This window comes from Moschus berezovskii, chromosome 3 (assembly GCF_049115385.1).
Source record: "Moschus berezovskii isolate FMDL1 chromosome 3, NW_MosBer_1.0, whole genome shotgun sequence".
Classification (NCBI taxonomy): domain Eukaryota; kingdom Metazoa; phylum Chordata; class Mammalia; order Artiodactyla; family Moschidae; genus Moschus; species Moschus berezovskii.
In genome coordinates this window covers 31278122-31304052 of record NC_142462.1, presented here as the reverse complement: position 1 = coordinate 31304052, position 25931 = coordinate 31278122, and the positions used below count along the sequence as shown (strand labels likewise).

The window sequence follows — 25931 nt, the reverse complement described above, 5'->3', positions numbered from 1 at the left end:
AGGCTTCTCTGTCTATGATATTCTCCAGGCAAGAATGCTGGAGTGGGTTGTCATGCCCTCCTCCAAGGGGTCTTCCCGATCCAGGGATCAAACCCAGGTCTCCTGTATTGTAGATGGATTCTTTACCATCTGAGCTATCAGGGAATCCATATAGAACTAATTATTTCTAATTCCATCTTTGTTTTTCTAAAACCTGGTTTCATGGTGAATATATGAAATTATGACTTGAATCTGCTATTGATTTTCCTTTGCTTACAGTAATGATATTACAATTACAGTGACTCTTACAAAAGGCAGCTCATGGAATCGAGAGGCAGAGTAAAAGGTAAGGAGTTTTCTTCCTTTACGTAGGTTTCGTCTGTTAGTCACTCAGTTGTGTCCAACTTTTTCTGACCCCATGGACTGTAGCCCACCAGACTTCTCTGTCCGTGGAATTCTCCAGGCAAGAATACTGGATTGGGTTGCCATTCCTTTCTCCAGGGGATTAAGTATAAATGAAATAAAATGGAAGGAACTTTCAAACTTGGAAATAGTTAACTTTAAAAATAAATTTGAGGTTTTACTGATCCTTATCACACAGTATTCATTTTTCTGGATACAAATTGCCTCACGCCTAAAGGGTACATTAGATGTTTTGAAAACTGAGACAGCATTTAATTTTTGTTTACCATTGAAATTGTTTTCTCCTATGCATGATTTGAAATGTTTTTCATGTACTTTATTGCTTATTCACTTGTTTCACTGTAGCATATCAACTTGTTTTTATTGTATTTGGCAGGCTCATTTATTTCAGAAGTTTTGCAGCGCATTTTAAAAATGGCAGGAAAATTTTTTGAAGAACTGACCATACTCCAGAGATCTGCATCAGTACCCTTTCTTGAGGAGATGGTGTTACTTATTAGAAAGGTTTAGGAGTAAGAGGTGACAATTCTTTCCAGATCAAGTCTTCGTTCACTTGCCAACTGTGGCCACATTCTCTTGGGCACATTCTACCAAATCTGGCCCACGCATCTATTGTCACTTAATGTTTTAGGCTCAAACATACTGTACCAAGGGCCACTCCTTCCTATCTTGCATGTGCAAAATTTTTGTGCTGTTGCTGTATTAACAACATAAAATATTACAAATAAATCTCCATTTTTGTTATAGAAAACTTATAAATTTGCATATAAAATATATTTTTTGAATTTTACTTTGAATTCTATTTTTAATCATATATCTTGTGCTGACTTTATCTCACTTTCCTTGTGATGGAAGGTATAATAGGATAAATCTCTTGGTAATATCACAGTTGCTCCAAATGTCAGCCAATGCAAAGACATCGTTGTTGCTCAGTCACTGAGTCAGGTCACACTCTTTGCAACCCTATGGACTGCAGCACACCACTTTCCTCTGTCCTTTACTGTCTTCCAGAGTTATTCATGTCCGTTGAGTTGGTGATGCTATCTAAACATCTTATCCTTTGCTTCCCCCTTCTCCTGTTGCCTTTGATCTTACCCAGCATTAGGGTCTTTTCCAATGAGTCGGCTCCCTGCATTAGATGGCCAAAGTACTGGGGCTTCCCTATGGGCTAGAGCCCGCCAGGCTTCTCTGTCCATGGGATTTCCCAGGCAAGAATACTGCAGTGGGTTGCCGTTTCCTCCTCCACGGGGTGTTCCTGACTTAGGGATTGAACTCACGTATCCAGCTTGGCAGGTGGGTTCTTTACCACAGGGAAGCCCAAAGACAAATTAGTATAGACAGGTTGTAACAGTTGGCCCTTGGAGGAGAACTTTGTGTATTGTAGTTTCTTTGGCATATAGGGATGATTGAAATAAATATCTATCTGCAGATAAGTAATTACTGTATATTTACCCACAGTACTGTAGTTTTTCTTTATAATTACACAGTCTAAATATTTTCTATTGGCCAAAATTCATAAATATTTCCCTGTTGATAGAAAATAACTATGTCAATGAAAGTGAGAAAATATCCTTCCTAAGTTTTTGTACAGGTTATATTTTTAAGAAAAAAACATGTGTCCAACTATTGTATGTGAACAATAACTTACAAGGGGCTTGATAAGAAATTACATTGGGAGAGATGAGATGTTCATATAAATAGTTTCTGTGTGAGGCAGTGGTAAATGGTGAGTTGAACAGACAATACTGAGGACTGGAAAAGACAGGTCGTTTCTGCTTGAGATGATTGAGAAATAATTCTTGGAACAGATATCAGCATCAAATAGATACCAACATCAACTAAGATGGAAAATTCTGAAAGACCACAAATTCTAGGCATGAAGGCAGGAACTAAGTTGCAACTGTATTAATAAGGAATCTGACAAGCCTGACACATAGTTGGCACTCAGTAAATATTTCTAAATTATGACTGAATGTTGGATTTTTAACTAAAGCAAAATTTATACAATGCGAGTTCTAGGAGATTGTGTTAGGCAAGTAAGGACAAAAATGGTAGAAGGATTAAGGTACATGTTAATACGTCTTCATTTATTCTTTGAACAATTATTTTTTGGATCCGTGCTATGTGCTGGAACCTGTGATATACACTAAGACAAACATGTTCTGACCATCAAGGAGCTCAGATTATAACTTAATTTAGGTGAGAAAAATTCATATTTTATTTTTCTTAAAGGCAGGGTTCTGTTACTTGATTAATTTTTCAGTCTAGGTCATTAAGCAACTACTGCACAAATGACATCAGTCTTAATAACTATGCTTGGCTGAGTCATGCACAGAAGACTGTGGGGATTGTAGTAACTGTGTGTATTTATATCAGCCTACTGATAGAAGGCTTAATTTAAAAGGTGAACCCTTGGGAGTTTATAAAGGAGATAGATGAGGGGCATGTGGCAGGCATCAAGCAGATGCTTTTATGGAAGTCAGGGAATTGCTGCTTTTTGAGAGAAGGTAGGAATGACACCTGTGCGATCATCCTAGTTTCATGATTTCAAATTTGTTCATTGTGTTCTTTTTTTTGGGGGGGGGGACTACAATTTTTATTTTCAATTTAGGTATCTGAGATCAAAGGTACGTAGGAAAAATGAGAGACTATCACAGGACCGGTATTATTTATAACAGCAGTTATAAACTATTTATTTTTTATAGAATTTTTAGCCTCTTTCTCCTTAAATTTTATTTTAATTTTATTAACATTTCTGAAATGATAAGTTATGCTGAAGGTCTTAATTGAGTCACGTAAGGCCGAAGAATTGATGCTTTTGAACTGTGGTGCTGGAGGAGACTCTTGAGAGTCCCTTATACTGCAAGGAGATCCAACCAGTCCATTCTAAAGAGATCAATCCTGGGTGTTCATTGGAAGGACTGATGCTGCAGCTGAAACTGCAATACTTTGGCCACCTCATGCGACGAGTTGACTCACTGGCAAAGACTCTGATGCTGGGAAGGATTGGGGGCGGGAGGAGAAGGGGACGACAGAGAATGAGATGGCTGGATGGCATCACCGACTTGATGGACATGAGTTTGAGTGAACTCCGGGAGTTGGTGATGGACAGGGAGGCCTGGCGTGCTGTGATTCATGGGGTTGCAAAGAGTCGGACACAACTGAGCGACTGAACTGAACTGAAGGATTTCATCTTCGATTTTCTATTAACAAACCATCTACTTTTTCTATTATTTGAAGACTTTAGTAAACATTCTTTAAAGAGAAATGCCTTTTAAAAATTTGTATTAATTAATTTATTTTTGGCTGTGCCGAGTCTTCCTTGCAGGGCATGGGCTTTTCCCTAGTTGCGGCAAGTGAGGGCCACTCTCTAGTTGCAATGCGCAAGCTTCTTGTTGCGGTGGCTTCTCTTGTTGTGGAGCATGGGCTCTAAGCACGTGACCTTCAATAGTTGTGGCACACAAACTTAGCAGTTGTGGCACAGAGGCATGGTTGCCCTGCAGCATGTGGGACTTCCTGCACCAGGGATTAAACCTGTGTTCCCTGAAGTAGCAGGCAGATTCTTTACTGCTACACCACCAGGGAAGTCCTAAGTAGAAACACCTGTAATGTAAAGACAGAGATTGACAGGATATGACATAGGAGTTTGTGGCTAACTCTAGTAAGCAGAATACTGGTTCCCCACAAAATGTCCTGGGTCTAACTTCTGCAACCTGTAAATATGTTACTTGAAATGGGAAAACTGAATTAAGATTGCACATGAAAACAAGATTGCTAATCAGCTGACCTTCAAGCAGGGAGGTCATGCTAAGTGATCTGAGTGGGCCCAGTGTGTTTTTATTTTAATTTATTTTGATTGGAGGATAATTATTTTATAATACTATGTTGGTTTCTGCCATAGATCAACATGAATCAGCCACTGATATACGTATGTCCTCTCCCTGTTGAACCTTTGTCCCATCTCTGACTCCATCGCACCCCTCTGCTGCTGCTAAGTTGCTTCAGTCGTGTCTGACTCTGTGCGACCCCATAGACAGCAGCCCACCAGGCTTCCCCGTCCCTGGGATTCTCCAGGCAAGAACACTGGAGTGGGTTGCCATTTCTTTCTCCAATGCATGAAAGTGAAAAGTGAAAGTGAAGTTGCTCAGTCATATCTGATTCTTAGCGACCCCATGGACTGCAGCCTACCAGGCTCCTCTGTCAACGGGATTTTCCAGACAAGAGTACTGGGGTGTCATTGCCTTCTCCACCCACCCCTCTAGATTGTCACAAAGCACTGGGTTTGAGCTCATACAGCAAATTTCCACTGGCTGTCTCATTTTACATTTGGTAATGTGTATGTTTCAGTAAGTGGAAGAGGGAGTCAGAATGATAGGAAGTGAGAAAGAGACTTAACCAGATATTGCTGGCTTTGGAGATGGAAGGGGCCACAAGCCAAAGAATGTGGGTAACTTCTTGAGGCTGTCAAAAGCACAGAAATGGGTTCTCTGCTAGAGCTATTATCCCAGTGACATCTCTGTTATTTTTCTCAGCTGCAGAGCTCTTAAGATAAATTTGTATTGTTTTAAGCCACTAAATTTGTGCTAATTTATTATGGCAGCAAATAGACAACTAATGTGTAAACACTTAATAGTGGTCAGGATCACTTACAGGTTATTGTTAGAAGCTTGAAAGAAAGTATTATATATTAATGATATAAGGAATTACAAATTGAATGTGAAAATTATTAAAATTTAATCTCATAAGTTTATTTATTTTTAAAATTAATTTGTTTTGTAGTATAGTTGTTTTGGGGCTTCCCTAGTGGCTCAGTGGTAAAGAATCCTCCTGCCAATGCAGGAGACTCAGGTTTGATCCCTTGGTTGGGTAGACCCTGGAGAAGGAAATAGCAACCCACTCCAGTATTTTTGCCTGGAAAATCCCATGGACAGAGGAGCCTGACGGGCCATAGTCCATGGGATTGCAAAGAGTCAGACATGACTTGGTAGCTAAATATCAACAACAACATAGTTGATTTGCAATGTTGTGTTAGTTTCTACTACAGCAGAGTGAACCAGTTATACATATACATATATCTCCTCTTTTTTTTTTAATTTCCTTCTCATTTAGGTCACCACAGAGCACTGAAGTAACCTCATAAGTTTAAATCATGATCTTGTTGTTTAGAATAGATGCAAGTACATAATATTAAATAAAAACCTTTGTGTACTAAACATTTTTTTAATTCTTGCAGATTAAGTAACAATGTTAATCAAATAAAAATGAAGTAAGTTTGTGATGTAATTTAAGGAGTATAAAAGGAAGATATGCTGTGTGTGCTTAGTTGCTTAGTCATGTCCGATTCTTTGTGACTGCATGGACTGTACAGCCCACCAGGCTCCTCTGTCATTGGGGATGCTCCAGGCAAGAATACTGGAATGGGTTGCCATGCCCTCCTCCAGGGAATCTTCCCAACCCAGGAATCGAAACCAGGTCTCCCGCACTGCAGGTGAATTCTTTACCTTCTGAGCCACCAGGGAAGCCCAAAAGGGAGGTATGAAAAGTGTGAAAGTGAAAGTCGCTCTGTTGGACCATATAGCCCATGGAATTCTCCAGGCCCGGAATACTGGAGTGGGTAGTCTATCCCTTCTCCAGCAGATCTTCCCTTCCCAGGAATCAAACTGGGGCCTCCTGCACTGCAGGTGGATTCTTTACCAATTGAGCTATGAGGGAAGCCCATAAGGGACATATATGTATTTTTAAATATGGTAACAAGATTATAAATATGCCACCACCTAGATTAATTAGATATTAATAGTATAATAAAGTACCTTGAATCTGGTGGGTTGTTTTCTGTAGATCATGATCTTGGTGAAGAGATATTCCATATCCTTTGTATATTCTTCAGGTTCCTAAAATTCATAATGAAGTCTGTGTTTCTGTGTGTGTCTGTCTATGTAGGGTATGTGTTTTAACAAAATATGAATTATTTTCTCTGGTTTGAAATTCCCAGGAGGATTTTTTTTTATGCTGGAGCTGGGTTTCTTACATAAGATAATGAATGACTATATATTTTTTTATAGTTTAATATGAAACATGTGCAAACTGCATTTTGACTCCTGAAGCAAATGTGCAGTTAATAATTTCTCAAGCATTTTAACTGGTCTCTCATGAAGGTTGTTGTGGAAGAACTAGCAGCAGATTGTCGTTTCAGAAATGTTACTTCTCTTTGAAAGATGCTGTTTTTGCCTTCCTCTGTTTTGTGGCTAACTACCACACAAACTTCTTGTCTCTAGCAAGAGAATTTTGAGTCTCGATATCACAGAAAGTTCCTGGGATATCAAAACTTCACTTGGCACATGCTTTAATAACTTTGACTGCCTCTCCATTTAGACTTAACTTACAAAAGATGTTTTCAAATAGTTTAATATCTCAAAGTTAGACAGCAAGTCAGCTGTGCCGTGACTGTTTTACAGTGTAGAAGAGTATATCATATTTGGCATGGACATTAGCTTCTCCAGCTTGTGGTTGGTATTCTCGTTGAGATCAGAAATTGTCTTGGTTAATAAAACCATATTGCTAGATTGAGACTGAACGAATCTATCGGTCAATCTCACTATTGGCTTCCTGCATTATCTTTTTGAATTTAAATTTTCTTATCACCAATTGGATCCTTATCTGCTCTGCCTTCTTCTCTGGTTGTTGTGAAGCTCACATGACGTAGTGTCTTGAAACTCATGTGAAATAACCTAAGGCATTGATTCCCAAGTAGTGTTTTCTCCACCCCACTTCCCCCAAAAAGGGAATTACTTCATGATCAAATTGATTTGCGCAATGATAGTACTGTATTCCACTTGGGGAGACTCACAGTTTATATTGGCTTATAAAAGACTCTGGGTAGGCAGGCAGTAAAGTTAGGTTAATTCATTATTTCCCATGTTTTGTTGACCATGACTCCCTTTTATCAAAGAATATACTATATACATCATGGAATGTTATTTGGAAAAAATGTCTTCAGATATAAATTTACACATGTGGATACTAAGGTCTTATGAAGATAAAATTTCCAATTAAACCCTTTATTTTCTTCTTTACATTTTGCAGGTAGAGAACAACAGAGGTTTGATAAGATTTTTATTATATTTGGAGGGATTTAGAAGAATTCTTAGCATCTTTAGTTTTATGTTTATTTTTATTTAATTATTATCATTATTGTTATGATTACTACTATTATTTGCCATTTGATTCTAACTAGCCTGTTTCCTGGAGAAGGAAATGGCAACCCACTCCAGTACTCTTGCTTGGGAAATCCTGTGGATGGAGGAGCCTGGTAGGCTGCAGTCCATGGGGTCGCTAAGAGTCAGACATGACTGAGTGACTTCACTTTCACTTTTCACTTTCATGCATTGGAGAAGGAAATGGCAACCCACTCCAGTGTTCTTGCCTGGAGAATCCCAGGGACGGGGGAGCCTGGTGGCTGCTGTCTGTGGGGTCGCACAGAGTCGGACACGACTGAAGCGACTTAACAGCAGCAGCAGCCTGTTTCCAAAGTATTTATGGTAGCTCTAGTAAAAATTGTGCATGCTCTCATTTATTTTGAATACATACTAATGACAGAACTATATTTGCATCCAAAATCATACTATAATAGGAACATTTAGATGAGGTTCGAAAGTTCTGCCCATTTCACTTAGTTATGTATAATAGATGGTGATTGAATCCTGTGACATTTATCTATAGAACAAATTGTATGTAAAATTTATATACTATGTGAGACTGTAAATCACCTACATGAATCAACTTCCCCTTGATTGCAAATTTTACTGTAGTTACCTTTCTCAAGTGCCATTAGTTCCATTTAGACAGTATTGGCCAGCAGGTTGAAAGCCTGTTTTTGTATGCCACACTGCTTAGTCTTCATGCTTTATCTCTCTATTTTTATAAAAGTTTATTTATTTTAAATTGGAGGATAATTGCTTTACAATGTTGCGTTGGTTTCTGCGATATATCAACATGAATCCGCCATAGATATACAGATGTCCCTTCCCTCTTGAACCTCCATCCCACCTCCCAGTCCTCCATGCTTTATGATATTTCCACGATGTAGCATTCCTTCCAGTATTGTAGATAAGGAATCTGAATTGTTGTATTCTCCCTACACTGCTGCTTGTTAGGGGAGCCCCTGTTCTTCCAGTTACCTGAATCCAAGAATCACTTCTGATTATTCTCCATGTTCCAGATAGAGCCAGTAACTAAATGCTCTGAATTCTAATTCTTCTATACTTCTGGTGTTTCACACTTTCTTTCTTCATTGTTGCTGTGATCATTATAAGGCAGGAGCTGGGGTAGTTTCCTAGGTCATCCCCCTACTATGTCTTTTCTAAAAACTGTCCGCATACCACAGCTAAAATATTTGACCATATCTGATTATGTTGCTCATACCACTGGCACAATGCTCCCATTAAGACAGAGCAATGATAGCTACTTTAGTGCTTTGAGTGTGACTAGGGAAGCTATAGGTATTCATCCCTCTGTCAGAGAGAAGTACACTCTATTTATAATGCTGCTACTGCTGCTGCTAAGTCGCTTCAGTCGTGTCTGACTCTGTGCGACCCCATAGACGACAGCCCACCAGGCTCCTCTGTCCCTGGGATTCTCCAGGCAAGAATACTGGAGTGGGAATACTTCACCTAGAATTAAATGTTCGGTGTTTGATGTTACATATCCAGTGACCTATGTGTAGGTCTCTTTAGGTAGCTATGACCTTGTTTCTGGACTTCCCTGGTGGCTCGGATGATAAAGAATCCACCTACAACGCAGGAGACCTGAGTTCGATCCCTGGATTGGAAAGATCCCCTGGAGGATGGCAACCCACTCCAGCATTCCTGCCTGGAGAATTCCCTTGGACAGAAGAGCCTGGCGGGCTACAGTCCCTGGGGTCACAAAGAAGCAGACACTACTAAGTGACTAAGCACCGCACAGACCTTATTTCACGGAGAAATACTTACCATCCTTCTTACCTCTTCCTTAAATGGATCTCATAAAAATCCTTAGATTTTTGTGCTACATGTTTTTGGTCTCACTTTTCTACAGATTTTAGTCTCAAAATTGCTGCATAAGAGAAGTTTTTAATTCTCTGGATGTCTTATCATAAAATCTTTCCTGAATAGTGGCAGTCTTCAAGTTTTTAATACCTAGAAGCATACATTTCAGCCACTTTTACTTTCAAGTGCTTCACTCCTAGAGAGGAAGTTTGTCTCTAGAGGAGTTTGTTTTGTTTGTGTTGTTTTATTTCTCAGATGGGATGATAGTGGCGGTAATGATCATGATTTAGACTTTGTGCACCGCTTGCCATATGCCGTGCACTATTCAGTGCTTTGCACACATTAACACAGCCAATTACAAGATGAAGATTATTTTTAAAATTTTCCCAACATTTTTTTTCCCATCATTTTTTTTTCTTTTTTTTTTGTAATTAATTTATTTTTTATTGGAGGCAAATTATTTTACAATATTATATTGGTTGGTTTTGCCATACATTGAAATGAATTCACCCCGGGTTTACATAAGTTCCCCCTCCTGACCCCCCCTCCCACCTCCCTCCTCCCTTTATCCTCCCTCTGGGTCATCCCCGCATGCCAGCCCTGAGCATCCTATAACATGCATTGACCCTGAACTAGTGATTCGTTTCACATATGACAACATACGTGTTTCAATGACATTCTCCCAAATCATCCCACCCTCACCCTCTCCCACAGAGTCCCAAAGACTGATCTATACATCTGTGTCTCTTTTGCTGTCTCGTATACAGGGTTATCATTTGCATCTTTCTAAATTCCATATATATGCGTTAGTATGCTGTATTGGTGTTTTTCTTTCTGGCTTACTTCACTCTGTATAATAGGTTCCAGTTTCATCCACCTCATTAGAACTGATTCAAATGTATTCTTTTTAATGGCTGAATAATACTCCATTGTGTATATGTACCACAGCTTTCTTATCCATTCATCTGCAGATGGACATCTAGGTTGCTTCCATGTCCTGGCTATTATAAACAGTGCTGCAATGAACATTGGAGTACATGTGTCTCTTTCAATTCTGGTTTCCTCGGTGTGTATGCCCAGGAGTGCGATTGCTGGATCATATGGCAGTTCTATTTCCAGTTTTTTGAGGAATCTCCACACTGTTCTCCATAGTGGCTGTACTAGTTTGCATTCCCACCAACAGTGTAAGAGGGTTCCTTTCTCTCCACATCCTCTCCAGCATTTATTGCATGTAGACTTTTGGATAGCAGCCATTCTGACAGGTGTGAAATGGTATCTCATTGTGGTTTTGATTTGCATCTCTCTGATTATGAGGGATGTTGAGCATTTTTTCATGTGTTTGTTAGCCATCTGTATGTCTTCTTTGGAGAAATGTCTGTTTAGTTCTTTGGCCCATTTTTTGATTGGGTCATTTATTTTTCTGGAATTGAGCTGCAGGAGCTGCTTGTATATTTTGGAGATTAATCCTTTATCAGTTGCTTCATTTGCTGTTATTTTCTCCCATTCTGAAGGCTGTCTTTTCACCTCGCTTATAGTTTCCTTTGCTGTGCAGAAGCTTTTGATTTTAATTAGGTCCCATTTGTTTATTTTTGCTTTTATCTCCAATATTCTGGGAGGTGGGTCATGGAGGATCCTGCTGTGATTTATGTCGGAGAGTGTTTTGCCTACGTTCTCCTCTAGGAGTTTTATAGTTTCTGGTCTTTCCCATCATTTTTTATAGGAGATTGAACTAAAGTGTAGAACTGCCAAGCCTACCCAGTTCCAAATATTTACCGCAATTATTTTCTTGATGTATTTCAGGCATTTTTACTCATCTTTAAATCAGCTTGGTGAAATCTTATTACAATCATTGTTTGAGCATGAAGAAACCAAGTTATAGGTGAACTAGGGTTGAAATGCATTACTCTTTGGTGATTTTATAACCCATTAACATGCTAAAATCTAAAAGTGCTTGAAACCTCATTAGAATTTAACACACAATGGAATTTTGAATTATACATTATTCGCAAGAGGAGATTTATTACACCTTTATATTTATAACATAGATGTTGCGTTTTGAGTAGCCTAGGAAGGAAGCCAAAGAAATTTAAAATATCAGTGTGTGAATACAAACCTAGGAAAACTCTTCTCATAGATTTTGCTTTTCTTCAAGAAATGGGATTATTTTGTAAGAATGGTTTGTCTAAGACTGAATCAACAGTTTTATTGGTATTCATATTTAAATTTACATATCAATGTTTAAAGTCTTTCTCTTCCTATATAGTGTGTTTAATAAAATATAGAGCATTATTCTTGACATTAAATACTTTTCCATCTTAAGTATAGTGGAAGTGTTGGTTGCTCAGTCATGTCCAACTCTTTGCGACCCCATGGACTGTAGTCTGCCAGGCTCCTCTGTCCATGAGATTTCCCAGACAAGAATGCTGGAGTGGGTTGCCATTCCCTTCTCCAGGGGATCTTCCAAACCCAGGGATCGAACCTGCATTGGAGGCAGATTCTTTACTGTCTGAACCACCAGGGTCTCCTGTGTTTAATATGGAACCCAGTTGATAGGTGCGTGCATACTTTGCACTCAGTGGAAGATCCAGGCTTGCCTATTTTACTTGTGCAGTTGCTTCCCTGGGGCTTTTCTTATCAAGCATTTTCAGATGCAGTGCAATAAATAATCTTCCTAACACGGTGACAATTACTAGTCTGGAAAAGATAAGAATTATAGTGAAAGGTAGAATACATATGATGCTTTTTTATTTTGCCCTTTAAAGTGAAGTGTTTTAATATTTATATTTACATAGCTTACTTTAATCTCTTGACTTTAATATTTTAGATTTGTTAGTCTTTGTAGGTTACTATATCAAAAGTTTCATACAGCTATTAGCTCATTTAGTCTATTTTCTTAACTAATTTACATAAATTAGAAAAGAAAATATAGAGAAGTTTGTTTCTTAGTATTTTGCATAAAATGCAGATGTCAAGTCTTGATTAAATATTTAATAAAATGTATAATTGAAGCCTAGGTATCAAAATATTCTTTATAAATAGTTTTCTTATGAAAGATGATATAGGGGTTTTATGGGTACTTATGGCATCACCGACTCGATGGACATGAGTTTGAGTGAACTCTGGGAGTTGGTGATGGACAGGGAGGCCTGGCGTGCTGTGATTCATGGGGTCGCGGAGAGTCGGACACGACTGAGCGACTGAACTGAACCGAACTGAATGCTGCCATTGTAGCACAAAATAGCCATAGACAAAGAGCAAATGAATGAAATGGCCATAATCCAATGACATATTAATTGCAAAACAAGAGGTAGCCTTGATTTGTTCTGAGGGCTGTAGTCTGCTGACCCCTAGTGTAAGATTCCAACTGAAGTGGAAAGAGGAGACCAAGCAAGAAGGACCAACTAAGCAAAGGTTTGGAATTGTACATTCATTGACCAGTTTTAGGTGTTAATAACCAAAATGTGCTTTGGTTCCATTTCCTTGTGAAGTATTTTACACCTGTCTTTAGCGCCTGAGGTATACTAGGTACTAAAATACTAGCTGTTTAAAAAAATAAGTGAATGAACAGTTCTCAGCAGCTATTAACTGCTTAACATTCCAAATATGAAGACATTTTAGTTGTTAAAAATGGCAGAAGTTTATAATAAATGTGTATTTCATTATAAAAAATTTATAATGTGATTATTGAAACATATACAGGAAATGCTGGGAAATATAAAAACCTCATGAATGTTTCCCTATGAATTAGAAAAGGCTGTTCTTACAAGATTGAGATACAAGTTTTATATAAGGTTGTGGTTTTCATTCTACAGAAAAATTTGACGGGTCCCCTCTGGAGGTTTTGTGGTAGCAAGTGGGCCAGAGAAGAGAAGTTTCCATTCTGTCCTCCTAAACTGGCTCTTAACTGAGGTGATTTAGCTTGAGAGTTTATTTTTTATGTCTCTGCATAATAATTTATATGAATAAAGGAAATAAGATAATGCTTCTTAAAAACCAGTCATATGATAGTAAATTAATGAATGACATAAATATGGTATGTGCATTTTAATTCTTTTGCTCTAACCTGTGTAGTGCTCCTTTGGGTATACTTTATTAAGAGCATTAACTCTTCTTGACTTTTTTTTAATCAAAGAATTTTAATAATGGCAAAATAATAGTAAATTTTAAGGTAATTATGTCCGGTGGGGAGTACAGTTGACCAGACTATATAAGTCTGTTAGCCATGGCATTTCTCTGTATTTTGGAGCATACTTTCTTCTCTGGACAAATACAGCAACTATATATGGTTAGTCTTAGAATTCCAAAATATAAAATTATGCCAGTATCTAAGTTGGGAATATTTAAGTTATGTTAACTCTTAAACTATTACACATAGCAAGTTTCTGTCTGGGTAGTACAAGAGGTAACAATTTGTATTCCTTCCTTCCTTTATGGATCAGTTTTTGTTAAGTGCCTGTTGTATGCCAGGCACCATAGATCTAAGGACAAGTATAGTCTAAGTGCCAGAGAAAGAAAAAGCATCTGATTTTGGTGTCACCTTTGTATTTTATCACTTCTTTTTTTTTTCAGTTTATTTTTTTAATTTATTTATTTTAATTGGAGGCTATTTACCTATATACAAGACAGCAAAAGAGACACAGATTGTATAGAACAGTCTTTTGGACTCTGTGGGAGAGGGCGAGGGTGGGATGATTTGGGAGAATGGCATTGAACCATGTATATTATCATATGTGAAACGAATTGCCAGTCCAGGTTCGATGCATGAGACAGGATGCTCAGGGCTGGTGCACTGGGATATCACTTTAGTATTAATAGTTGCTTAGGGAAAAAAAAAACAAACATGATATAAAGTAGTATTTATTTTTAAACTTTTTTCCACGGTAGTATAAAGAGAATCAGTGATAAAATATATGTGAGAGTTAACTTCATAAAATGTATTTGATCAGGGCTTTCTTAGAACTCTCATTTGCACTTTAGAAAACTTCTGGTGTAGGTAAGACAGGTTCAGCAGTGGACAAGTTAGGATTTGTTGTCTCTCTTCTACAGATGAGAATTGGAGAAGCTAAATGAGATACCAAAGGTCACAATGTTTTCACATCCCAGATCTTCACCTAGATTGTCAGGTCCTCCTCCTTATATTCTTTCTAATACTTTACATTGACTCTTCCTTGGTTAATGACCTGACAACTTTCTCATATGAAGGAAGCCGCTCAGAAAGAGAGTAAATAGGTCCCTTAAATTTTTTATTAGCTTCTTTAACTAATGATTCTTACTCTGTACCATTCAAATGTACCATTCAAATACAACATCATTTTTAGGAAGACCCTCTATTTTTAAAAATGATTTCACAATATTTAGACACTTTTATCACTAGAAAAGTATATTCAGTTCAGTTCAGTTGCTCAGTCATGTCCGACTCTTTGCGACCCCATAAATCATAGCACGCCAGCACTCCCTGTCCGTCACCAACTGCTGAAGTTTACTCGAACTCATGTCCGTTGAGTCGCTGATGCCATCCAGCCATCCCATTCTCTGTCGTCCCCTTCTCTTCCCACCCCCAATCCCACCCAGCATGAGAGTCTTTTCCAGTGAGTCAACTCTTTGCATGAAGTGGCCAAAGTATTGGAGTTTCAGCTTTAGCATCAGTCCTTCCAATGAACACCCAGGACTGATCTCCTTTAGAATGGACTGGTTGGATCTCCTTGCAGTACAAAGGACTCTCAAGAGTCTTCTCAGGATCATCAAATTATATATTTTCCCTTGTGTTTATGTTTTGGAGCTTGTGTAAGATTGCAGTTATAATGAGTTTTCAACCTCAGTGATATGATAAAATTTGAATCACAGTTTAATACAGGTAACTGTGGACTTGTGGTATAATCTGGATAATATCTGATGATCGCTTAAAAACTCTTGCATGATTCTAAAACATTCTTGGTTAATAGTTTTTGAAGGTACTACAAATTTATTATTTTATATTTGTCAGGCTATACTCAAGGGTAGTTTTAACTTTTTCCACTCATCCCTAGATATAATACCTTTGTCAGTTCTACTCTTGAATAGCCAAATCCTTTTCTTCAGAAATTTTAGGTATTTTAGCTGCAGGTGATTTGTCTTACCTGAAAGATTATTGTGAGGGAGGGTAAGTAAACAGCAGATATTCTCTAAAAATAGTGATCTTGTTTTCACATAAACATCTTCAGCTATAAGCAGTACATTTAGAGAAATATGTCAGATATATATGAACAGTTGGCAGCTTATGTGCTATTAACGTTGCATATTTTTATAGCATATTGGTTTTACTGTTGTTTTAAATTTACATTATTTTCTTCACTTCAGAAATAAAGCTTATGTTGTGAATCATTGTTTCCTACAGGATAGCTTCCTGAAGTTTTAATAAAGCATTGCTAGTTTATTCCACACTCAGTGCTCATTTTTTATGCAAGATTATAATTGCAGATGTGCAGTTTACAACTCATTGTGTGTTGATTGTATACTTCATACAATACGGTAATGAAAAAGCAAAGACCATAGTCGTCTCTAAATGTGGCTTACATTATTCATTAGATTTACTCTCAAGTTGTTTTTCTATATGAAATGCTTATAGGAAATAATAGAATCGAATATTTTAGTGAAAAACGCAAATATAGTGTCAGTTGAAGTTAGAAAGTTAAACCTCTTGTTGGAATAAGATTTAAATCTTAAATCCTAAGGGAATGGTAACCCACTCCAGTATTCTTGCCTGGAGAATCCCATGGACGGAGAAGCCTGGTAGGCTACTGTCCACGGGGTCGCAAAGAGTCGGACACGACTGAGCGATGGAACGGAACGGAATGGATTTAAATCTTGTTGGAAAATTTAAATATTTTATAGTGTTCTTAATCATATTCTAATAAAATGAGATTGTTTTTAGCTGTTTCTAAATTTCAGCTCTCCTTTGGTATTTATCCATTCCACTCCTTGTTTTTCTTCTAGTCGCTCAGTCGGGTCCAACTCTTTTGCGCCCCATGGACTGTAGCCTGCCAGGCTCCTCTGTCCATGGGGATTCCCCACACGAGAATACTACAGTCGGTTGCCATGTCCTTCACCAGGGGATCTTCCCCACTCAGATATAGAACCCACCTCTCCTGCTTTGGCAGACAGGTTCTTTACCACTGAGCAATCAGGGAAGCCCTTTCCACCCCTTAACTACAAAAAAAAGGTTCAGTACAGGTCACTAGAGTTGAATTTCAGTTCTTTTTTTTCTAAAGTAGTATCTTAATCAGGTTTTCTGTAATATAGTGTTTCAAGAAATTATCTTAGTGAATTCAAACTTGGCCCCAATTATAGAGATCAGAGCTCTCAGACAAAGGTAATATTTTTATAGTAGGAATTGCTTTTACGGATTGTGATTTTAAAATATATACATATACATATATATATTAAAGTATATGTGATATATAGATACTTCATATATAATATATACATATTTGTGTAATATATATGTATGTGTATCATATATATGGAACATCAGCACTTCACAGAGAAGAGTTCATGGAAGAAAGGAGGTATCCATTATAGATGGAGGTAGGGTGAGGGATGGTTAGTGAGAATTATCATCTATAAAGATTTACACATCTATGTGTATATATATCTTTATATAATATGTTATCTATTAATACTATAATTAAAATTAATATATATATTGTATAAAATATTAATGCAATTATACTGTGATACTTTATATGCAGTAATAATATGATACTATTGGTTATACAATGGATAGCTCTTTTGTGAAATCTATGTGCAATGCTGGTGTTCCATGTATTTGATGCAATAGAGACAGCTCTAAAAGACACCATAGAAATAAAAGTGTCTCCAAAGTGAAACTATGAGTTTCTTTAAGAATAAATACCATATGTTGCTCAATAATCATTTGCATTAACTGGTATTATAACTCTATTTCATGTTCTACTTATTTGAAGTCAGTCTCATTGGTAACTGAGTCCTTAAAATTCAGAAAGAATAGAGTATGGCAACATAGGAAAAAATGTTATTTTTGAAATTCAGATAGAGCTAGATTTAATACACAGGACCATCACTTATTTGCTCCGTTAACTTTCTTTTTTTAAAAATTTTTTATTGGAGGCTAATTACTTTACAATATTATATTGGTTGGTTTTGCCATACATTGACATGAATCCACCCCGGATGTACATGTGTGAACATGTACCTGAACCCCCTCCCACCTCCCTCCTCGCCTTATCCTCCCTCTGGGTCATCCCCGTGCACCAGCCCCGAGCATCCTGTACCATGCCTCGAACCTGCTCTGTTAACTTTCATGAGATCCTTAATTTTTCTCATCTGTAAAGATAAAATAATATTCATATCATATGGCTATTAAATGACTAATTTAAAACACTTGGTAAAAGGGCATTCAAGAAATCTCCATTCAGATCCATAATTATCTTAAAAGGCTTCTTATACTTTTAAAATATCAATTTCTAACTTATATTAAAATATTTAATACTTAATTTTATACATATGTGGTCTAGGTGAATTATGAATTTCATTTGCCATATAATCTACTCTTCCATAATAGTTGACTTTAAGTATCACATAACTACATTTTTTGTCTAAGAAGGTAGAATTGAGAAGCTATTGAGAAGTAGGTTCAGTAGCGTGAGAATTTGGGGAAAAAAAGGAGCCAATTGAAAAGAAAGCAGCCTGCTTCTCAACTTTTGTTCTGGGAGGAAGATGTGAATACTTCCATCTGTCAAGGACATGAAAAGGAAAATAGTACATAAATACATTATAAAGAATACTGTAAGAGTTTCATGCTTCAGAGATAAACAGATAATCATTTCCATATACACGTTAAAAATAGTATGGAAATAGTTTTTCATGGGAGATTAACAACTGAAGTCAGAAATGTTTGCGGTTGCTCATATGGAGGAGGCTTTGTTAGATGAATGTATTGACTGGGCAAGAAGTAGTCACTAATTTGTGTGAGCTGTTGCTTTCAAAATTCAAAATCCTGTGCAGGGTGGCTCTGATTTCAGATAAAGTTGCCTATGTTGGTAGAATTATCATTTCTCTTTTTATTTTTGAATTATTTATGAGCAGGAATTTTTCTAATGGAAAAACTCTTCTCCCTGGCCTTGTTTATTATCAAAGTATAATGTTCCTGTACAGTTGCTTAAGTGTTCATTACAAGCTTGTGAATCCCAAAAGGGATGGAAGATTATTTCTGGTGGTCTTTGAATATGTAATTGCTGCCAGTTGAGAAAGCAAAATTCCAAATAAGTTGAAAGAGCTTTCATAAATAACACAACTTGCAATTGCAAGGCATGAAAGAGCTTTCACAAATAACACAACTTGCAATTGCAAGGCATGAAGCTCAATACATAGTTTATATAATAGTCTTACCTAACCACGAAGTATTCAAGGACCTGTCCAACAAGGGTCTTCACAGAGGTATATATTAACCTTCTGCTGACACTGTACTTGTTTTAATTTATTAAAACCTTCTGGCTATGCATTTGAAATTATGCCTGTTGAAAACATACACTTACAGATTTTCTGTTTTGTTGTGAGCGTTTCCGAAAGCACCTAACAATAATGATAAAATTAAGATCATCAAAAGGCAGAAAATTCTTCATCTTTGCTAAGGTATATTGGAATAAAGTGGTTTTAAGATCTAGGCCAAGGACACCTAGTAGAATTTATTTACTCTTTTTAGTAGTGTATTGGGGAAATACAATGTAAAAATCCAGACTTTGAAAACAGTATATAAGTGAACTACAAAATCCTTCTTTACTTTTCAGAAAAGTTTGATACAGTGTTCACTTAAATATGGAACGTCTCATGATAGCTTTACTTTATGGTTAGATTTAATTTTGTGCGTCATTTTAGGAACATTTCTGATATTTTGACAAGGGATAAATTTGTGTCTGCTCTAGCTGAAATTCAGTCATAATTTACTAAAGCAAGTTTAGGAATGACTGGATTGCCTGTATTTTCAGACCATTTCTATATCATCTACTTCTATTTTCATTTTTATCTGTCAACAGTTCAGAAAAGGTTTTTAGAGTTAATTATTCTCTGTAGACTTAGGTTTCATATGAAGAGATCATGTACCCAATATCTCTCTTTCGACTCGTTCACTCACCTCATTAAAATATAAATTCTCTAATTTCCATTTTTGAGTATTATTTTTCCATTATACAAACTGGAAGCTTGAATCAGTAAGTGAATTCTGTATATGTTTTCGACATTACGTATGTAAGACCCATATAGGTCTTGGCTTCACCATTTGAGTCAAGGTCCCTCTCACTTTATATCTAAAGATAATTGCTCTGTCTACCTCTTATCCAATGGTTTTCAACCAGAGGGAATTTTGCTCCCAGGGGACATTGGGCAATATTTGGAGACAGGTGGAGTTGTTACAACTGAGGATGTCGTCCTATGGGCATGTAGTAAGTAGAGGCCATTGATAAAGATAAACATCAGACAAAGCCCAGGACATCATACCCGCATAACAGTTACTCAGCCTAGAGTGACAAGCATGCTTAGATTAAGAAATGCTGCTCTAAGCCCTCTTTCATCATTCTTGCTCCAGATGATTCTTTTCAAAGTAGTACTCTCATTGAATAAATCACCTGAGGAGTAATTTTCCATGGGTATTGTCTTGAGTATATGATTTGAATTTTCGACCTTGGTTTCAAACTTGTACAGCTGATATATCCCAACCCTGGGCTATGTGGTCTCCTTTGCTTTTGTTAGTTGTGATGGTGTCTTCCACAGAATACAGCATGGATTTTAGGTCCCCAGGGTCTTTACAGCATTTTCCTTTCTTTGGTTCTGGGAAATTGTCCTCTCTGTACTTCTAAACTCCCAGCTCAGGTCCTAGAAGGCTTGGTTGACTTTTATGAGACAGTCGGTCCAATGAGCATGTGTCATTATCTGTATGTTACTTATAACCATTTATTTCCTCCTATCTACTATTATCTTTGGTTTAAAAAGGTTGTTTCTACCACTGAAATCCATTTCACAAAAATTATTTAATATGGAGTGAATTGACTTTTATATAAACAGATGAAACCAAAGTTTCATTTACTTGAGCAGAATGAAGCCCTTCAGTTTCCTTGATTTTCTGCTTATTTCCAAGCAAACTTTGAGCTATATATCTAAGAATATTAAGGTGTTATTCTTATTGTCTTATTAATTGTTATTGTCTTATTCTTTAGATTTTTTATATGTATTTCATCAAAAAAATCTTTAGAGAGTGTACATTTTTTATAACAGGAACTACCTGTTAATAGATTTCTATATACCTCCTGGTTTTCTGTGTAGCACTTTGTATATACACAATAGATATTTAGTTAATTTGTAAATGGCCATGTCATAAAAAGTAGTACTAGAAACAAACAGAAGACAGAACCTTACCTAGGTAGGTTTGTAGAGTATAAGGGCTAAATAAATATATAGGTAAATATATACGGCTTTTCACTGAAATTTCACTAAAATGAACTATGTTGTTGTTTAATTGTTAAGTCATGTCTGGCTCTTTGTGACCTCATGAACTGCAGCACACCAGCCTTCCCCATCCTTCACTATCTCCCAGAGTTTGCTCACACTCAGGTCCATTGAGTCAGCCATGCCGTTCAGCCATCTCATCCTCTGCTGCCTTCTTCTCCTTTTGCCTTCAATCTTTCCCACATCGGGGTCTTTTACAATAAGTCAGCCAAAGTATTGGAACTTCAGCTTCAGCATCAGTCCTTCCAGTGAATATTCAGGGTTGATTTCCTTTAGGATTGATTTATTTGATCTTGCAGTCCAAGGAACTCTCAAGAGTCTTCTCCAGGACCACTGTCTGAAAGCATCAGTTCTTCAGTACGTAGCCTTCCTTATGGTCCAACTCTCACATTCATACAAGACTACTGGAAAAACTATAGCTTTGGCTGTATGGACCTTTGTCAGCGAAGTGATGTCTTTGCTTTTCAATATGCTGTTTAGGTTTATCTAAAAGAACTAAAAGCAGGGAATATACTCCATTCTGAAAATTGGGAACCTCCTCACCTTTAAACTTCAAACTCATAGGAATACCTTCCTGATGTTATCCCATTTCGACCTGATTTTTTAAAAAGTAGGATATAGAGATTTATTCCTTAGGTCCCATAAATTAATGTACTCCTCAGCAGTATACAAAAGGAAGAAAGTTTCCTGGGAACTTCCCAGTTATTGCAATTTGGTAGAGTAAGGGCTGGGTTCACTGTGAGGAAGTTGACCCTTGCACTTTGGAAATCCATTCCTCAATTTAGTAATGGGCTGTGTAGAACAGAAGGAAGAATTTACAGTTATGAAATTTTTTTATTGACTTAATTTGTTGTGATGATTAAATAAAACATGCAGGACAGAGTCTCCTAAGTGCCCATCTCCTTCTCCCTTCAGAAACCCAATTTTATCTTGGGTAAGAACATGATTTCCTAACTAACTATACAGCTTGGAATGGTCTCTGAGGCATAACTAAAGATTGTCTGGAAACTGTATTTAAAAGAGCCCTTTCCCCTCTCCCTCTCTCTCTCATGTTTTTTCTTGATTGGAAAGTATCCCAATATCCACTATTAATGAAAAATAATTAACTCTTTCCTTTCAAAACAGCTTGTCTATTTCCAATGACCAAAATAAGGTATCTAATATTTTAACATTATCGTAACTCCACTGTTATATTTTTATCACACATAATGTCTGTCAAGAATTTGATCAGAGTAACTGATTTTCTGAAGAATGTTATAAGCTTGCTATGGGTAGAATCTGAGATGATCTGAGGTAGATGTAAATACTTACTTTTTAAAAGTTCAGTGTTTATTTGATTGCATTCACATTCTTGTCCCAGGTCTTCATCTTACATGAAGCTAGGTCATCAGCCTGGAAAGAACGGGTCCTGAGAGTTGGAACGTTGATCTACAGAGATTGAGAGTGACTGGAACGCTCAAACAGAAGCGCTCTTCCTGGTCATTGTGTACGCATCAGTTCCTCAGTCGTGTCCAATGCTTCGTGATCCCACGGACTGTAGCCTGCCAGGCTCCTCTGTCCATGGGATTCTCTAGGCAAGAATACTGGAGTGGGTTGCCATTTCCTTCTCCAGTGGACCTTCCCTACCCAGGGATCAAACTCGGGTCTCCCACAATGCAGGCAGATTCTTTACCATCTGAGCCACTAGGGAAGCCATGGAATTCCCATCTGATTTTTTACCGTCTTATCTGATTGTTTACCCCAAAAATAATGAGCTTGGTAGTACTAATTTTCTTTTATGGGTTTTCTGATTTTATTTTATTTTTTATTTATTTTACAATATTATATTGGTTGGTTTTGCCATACATTGACATGAATTTGCCCCAGGTGTACATGAGTTCCCCCTCCTGAACCCCCCTCTCACCTCCCTCCTCCCTTTATCCTCCCTCTGGGTCATCCCCGCACACCAGCCCCGAGTATCCTGTAACATGCATTGACCCTGAACTGCTAAAATTAGATGGATTGCTAAAACTTTGAATCGTTGTCTTTTATGCTTTCACTCTTATGGCTTAGCTACCATAATTAAAACAAGTGTTTTAATTTACTAGTGTTTCTTGTTTATAATTATACTGTAAGCCTGAGAATAATTTGCACATTATACATTTAGTCATGAAGTAAAAATAATTATTTCTGATGCCTTTAAATTGCTCACTCCTCTCCTTATATCTTTCTCCTTTCTTCTCTTTCACTAATCATATTTCTAAACATAATAACTTACTCTTACACTGACCAATATGAAGAATAAAAGTTAAATCCCATTAGAAGCCAAATAACATAGAGTTTCAACTGTTAAAATGTGGGTTCATTTATTTGATTGTTGCTTACAAGATGTTATCTTCATCTGTTACAAAGGCTTTATATCTTTGAGCTACCAATTTTACTCAATTTTTCATGATTGTTCTGTAAAATAAAAAAAATAGGGTCAGAAGAAATAGAATAGTGTCTATTAATTCACTATTAATTCATTTTTATACAATTTCATCACATGATTTTATGTTATGATTTTTATATTGAGAAGATACTCAAAAGTTCTTAGATGAGTAACTGGTAAACCTTAACCATCCTGTAAAAATTACACTTTATATTCTAATATACTTTGTTGTTAAAAAGATGGGACTAAAGTAAGTTTTATTCATTGGCTGCTGAGCATGACTTTATGATCGTTATTCAAATTTATTTAAAAATTTAAAAATTCATGCTTTTATAGTGATGAATTGTGTGGATTTTGATTAATTAACTTAGTTTATATAAAAACTTTAACAATTTTTCTATGACTATAATACTCTGTTGAAAATGTAACAAATTTGGCTTTTTCTTAATTCTTTCCATTACAGAATCCTACTAAGGTGGTATGTTATTTGCTTCTAATTTTTCCTTATCCTTTCCAAGTTGGAACCTGGTATGAATTCTTCCTTTCTTTACTGTCTGTCTACTTTTTTGTTTCTGTCACTAAGAACTCCCATGTTTTATGTTCTGGCCTAAATCTGGCATTCTTTCCAAGTTATTCCTTTGCCTTTATTTGTCTTCTGGTTTCTCTTTATACTGAAAAAACTTTTTTCTGATTACCACCTATGTGCAAGTCACAGATTAGCTCTAACCCAGGTTAGCAGACTTTTCATTTCAACACACTTTTGATTCCCCTAACCATGGATTTGCTTTCTTAAAATTCTACATATTACTTTGGGAAAATAAAAGGAAATGATGTCCTTAGTCACTGATATTGTTTAGGGAGGTTGAGATGAATTTTTACATACATAAAAGAATAGTTCCCTATTCAGTTCAGTTCACTTCAGTCGCTCAGTCGTGTCCAACTCTTTGCGACCCCATTAATCGCAGCATGCCAGGCCTCCCTCCCTGTCCATCACCAACTCCCAGAGTTCACTCAAACTCCTGTCCATCGAGTCGGTGATACCATCCAGCCATCTCATTCTCTGTCACCCCCTTCTCCTTTTTCCCTTAATCCCTCCCAGCATCAGGGTCTTTTCCAATGATTCAACTCTTTGCATGAGGTGGCCAAAGTATTGGAGTTTCAGCTTTAGCATCAGTCCTTCCAATGAACACCCAGGACTGATCTCCTTTCGAATGGACTGGTTGGATCTCCTTGCAGTCCAAGGGACTCTCAAGAGTCTTCTCCAACACCACAGTTCAAAAGCATCAATTCTTCGGTGCTCAGCTTTCTTCACAGTCCAACTCTCACATCCATACATGACCACTGGAAAAACCATAGCCTTGACTAGACGGACCTTGTTTGGCAAAGTAATGTCTCTGCTTTTTAATATGCTATCTAGGTTGGTCATAACTTTCCTTCCAAGGAGTAAGCGTCTTTTAATTTCATGGCTACAATCACCATCTGCAGTGATTTTGGAGCCCCCCAAAATATAGTCTGACACTGTTTCCCCATCTATTTCCCATGAAGTGTTGGGACCAGATGCCATGATCTTAGTTTTCTGAACGTTGAGCTTTAAGCCAACTTTTTCATTCTCCTCTTTCACTTTCATCAAGAGGCTTTTTAGTTCCTCTTCACTTTCTGCCATAAGGGTGGTGTCATGTGCATATCTGAGGTTATTGATATTTCTCCCAGCAATCTTGATTCCAGCTTGTGCTTCTTCCAGCCCAGCGTTTCTCATGATGTACTCTGCATATAAGTTAAATAAGCAAGGTGACAATATACAGCCTTGATGTACTCCTTTTCCTATTTGGAACCAGTCTGTTGTCCCATGTCCAGTTTTGTTTCTTCCTGACCTGCATATAGGTTTCTTAAGAGGCAGATCAGGTAGTCTGTTATTCCTATCTCTTTCAGAATTTTCGACAGTTTATTGTGATCCACACAGTCAAAGGGTTTTGCATAGTCAATAAATAGTTCCCTATTATTATTTTCCCATATAGCACCTAAGAGTAGCAAAACGGATTTAGTTGTAGTTGAAGAATAGAATTGCTTCAAACATTTCATAAATTTATTATCCCTTTAACTGAAATCTTAAACTAACTTGATACTTGATTGTTTTTATCAGTCAATATAAATAAATCCAAATTAAAAATATTAATAACATTACTTATAAAACTACTGGATGAGTAATGGTTAACATTTAGCAGATTTTTGTTATTTATTCTTTTTGAACATCCTACACATGCAAAGTCAATTTAATTATTCTGAGTTGCAATTATGAATTTTTGTCATTGATTAGTCTATTTTAATTTGGAAATGTCAGTGCTATATCTAGCAGTTTTCAAGAGTAAATTATGACCATTTTATGTGCTTTCATCTTTTCTATTAGTGATTATTTCCTTTATTACATTTCACAATTGATTATTGTCAGTGTTTTGGAAGTGAAAGTTGCTCAGTTGTGTCCGACTCTTTGCGACCCCATGGGCTATACAGTCCATGGAATTCTCCAGGCCAGAATATTGGAGTGGGTAGCCTTTCCCTTCTCCAGGGGATCTTCCCAACCCAGG

General features: G+C 37.0%; 1 protein-coding gene across 3 annotated transcripts in view; it reads left to right on the top strand.

Annotated features, from left to right (window-relative positions):
- Window positions 1–25931, top strand: part of CRPPA (CDP-L-ribitol pyrophosphorylase A) — a 366781-nt gene that overhangs the window by 308029 nt on the left and 32821 nt on the right. Inside the window, exon 10 of one of the 3 annotated variants that reach the window (XM_055420524.2) lies at window positions 22300–22425. The exons of the other annotated variants lie outside the window; for them this stretch is intronic. Coding sequence (XP_055276499.1) covers window positions 22300–22380 — 81 coding nt within the window. The 3' untranslated portion in view covers window positions 22381–22425. The remainder of the gene's footprint in view (window positions 1–22299; window positions 22426–25931) is intronic. 3 annotated transcript variants of the gene reach the window in all.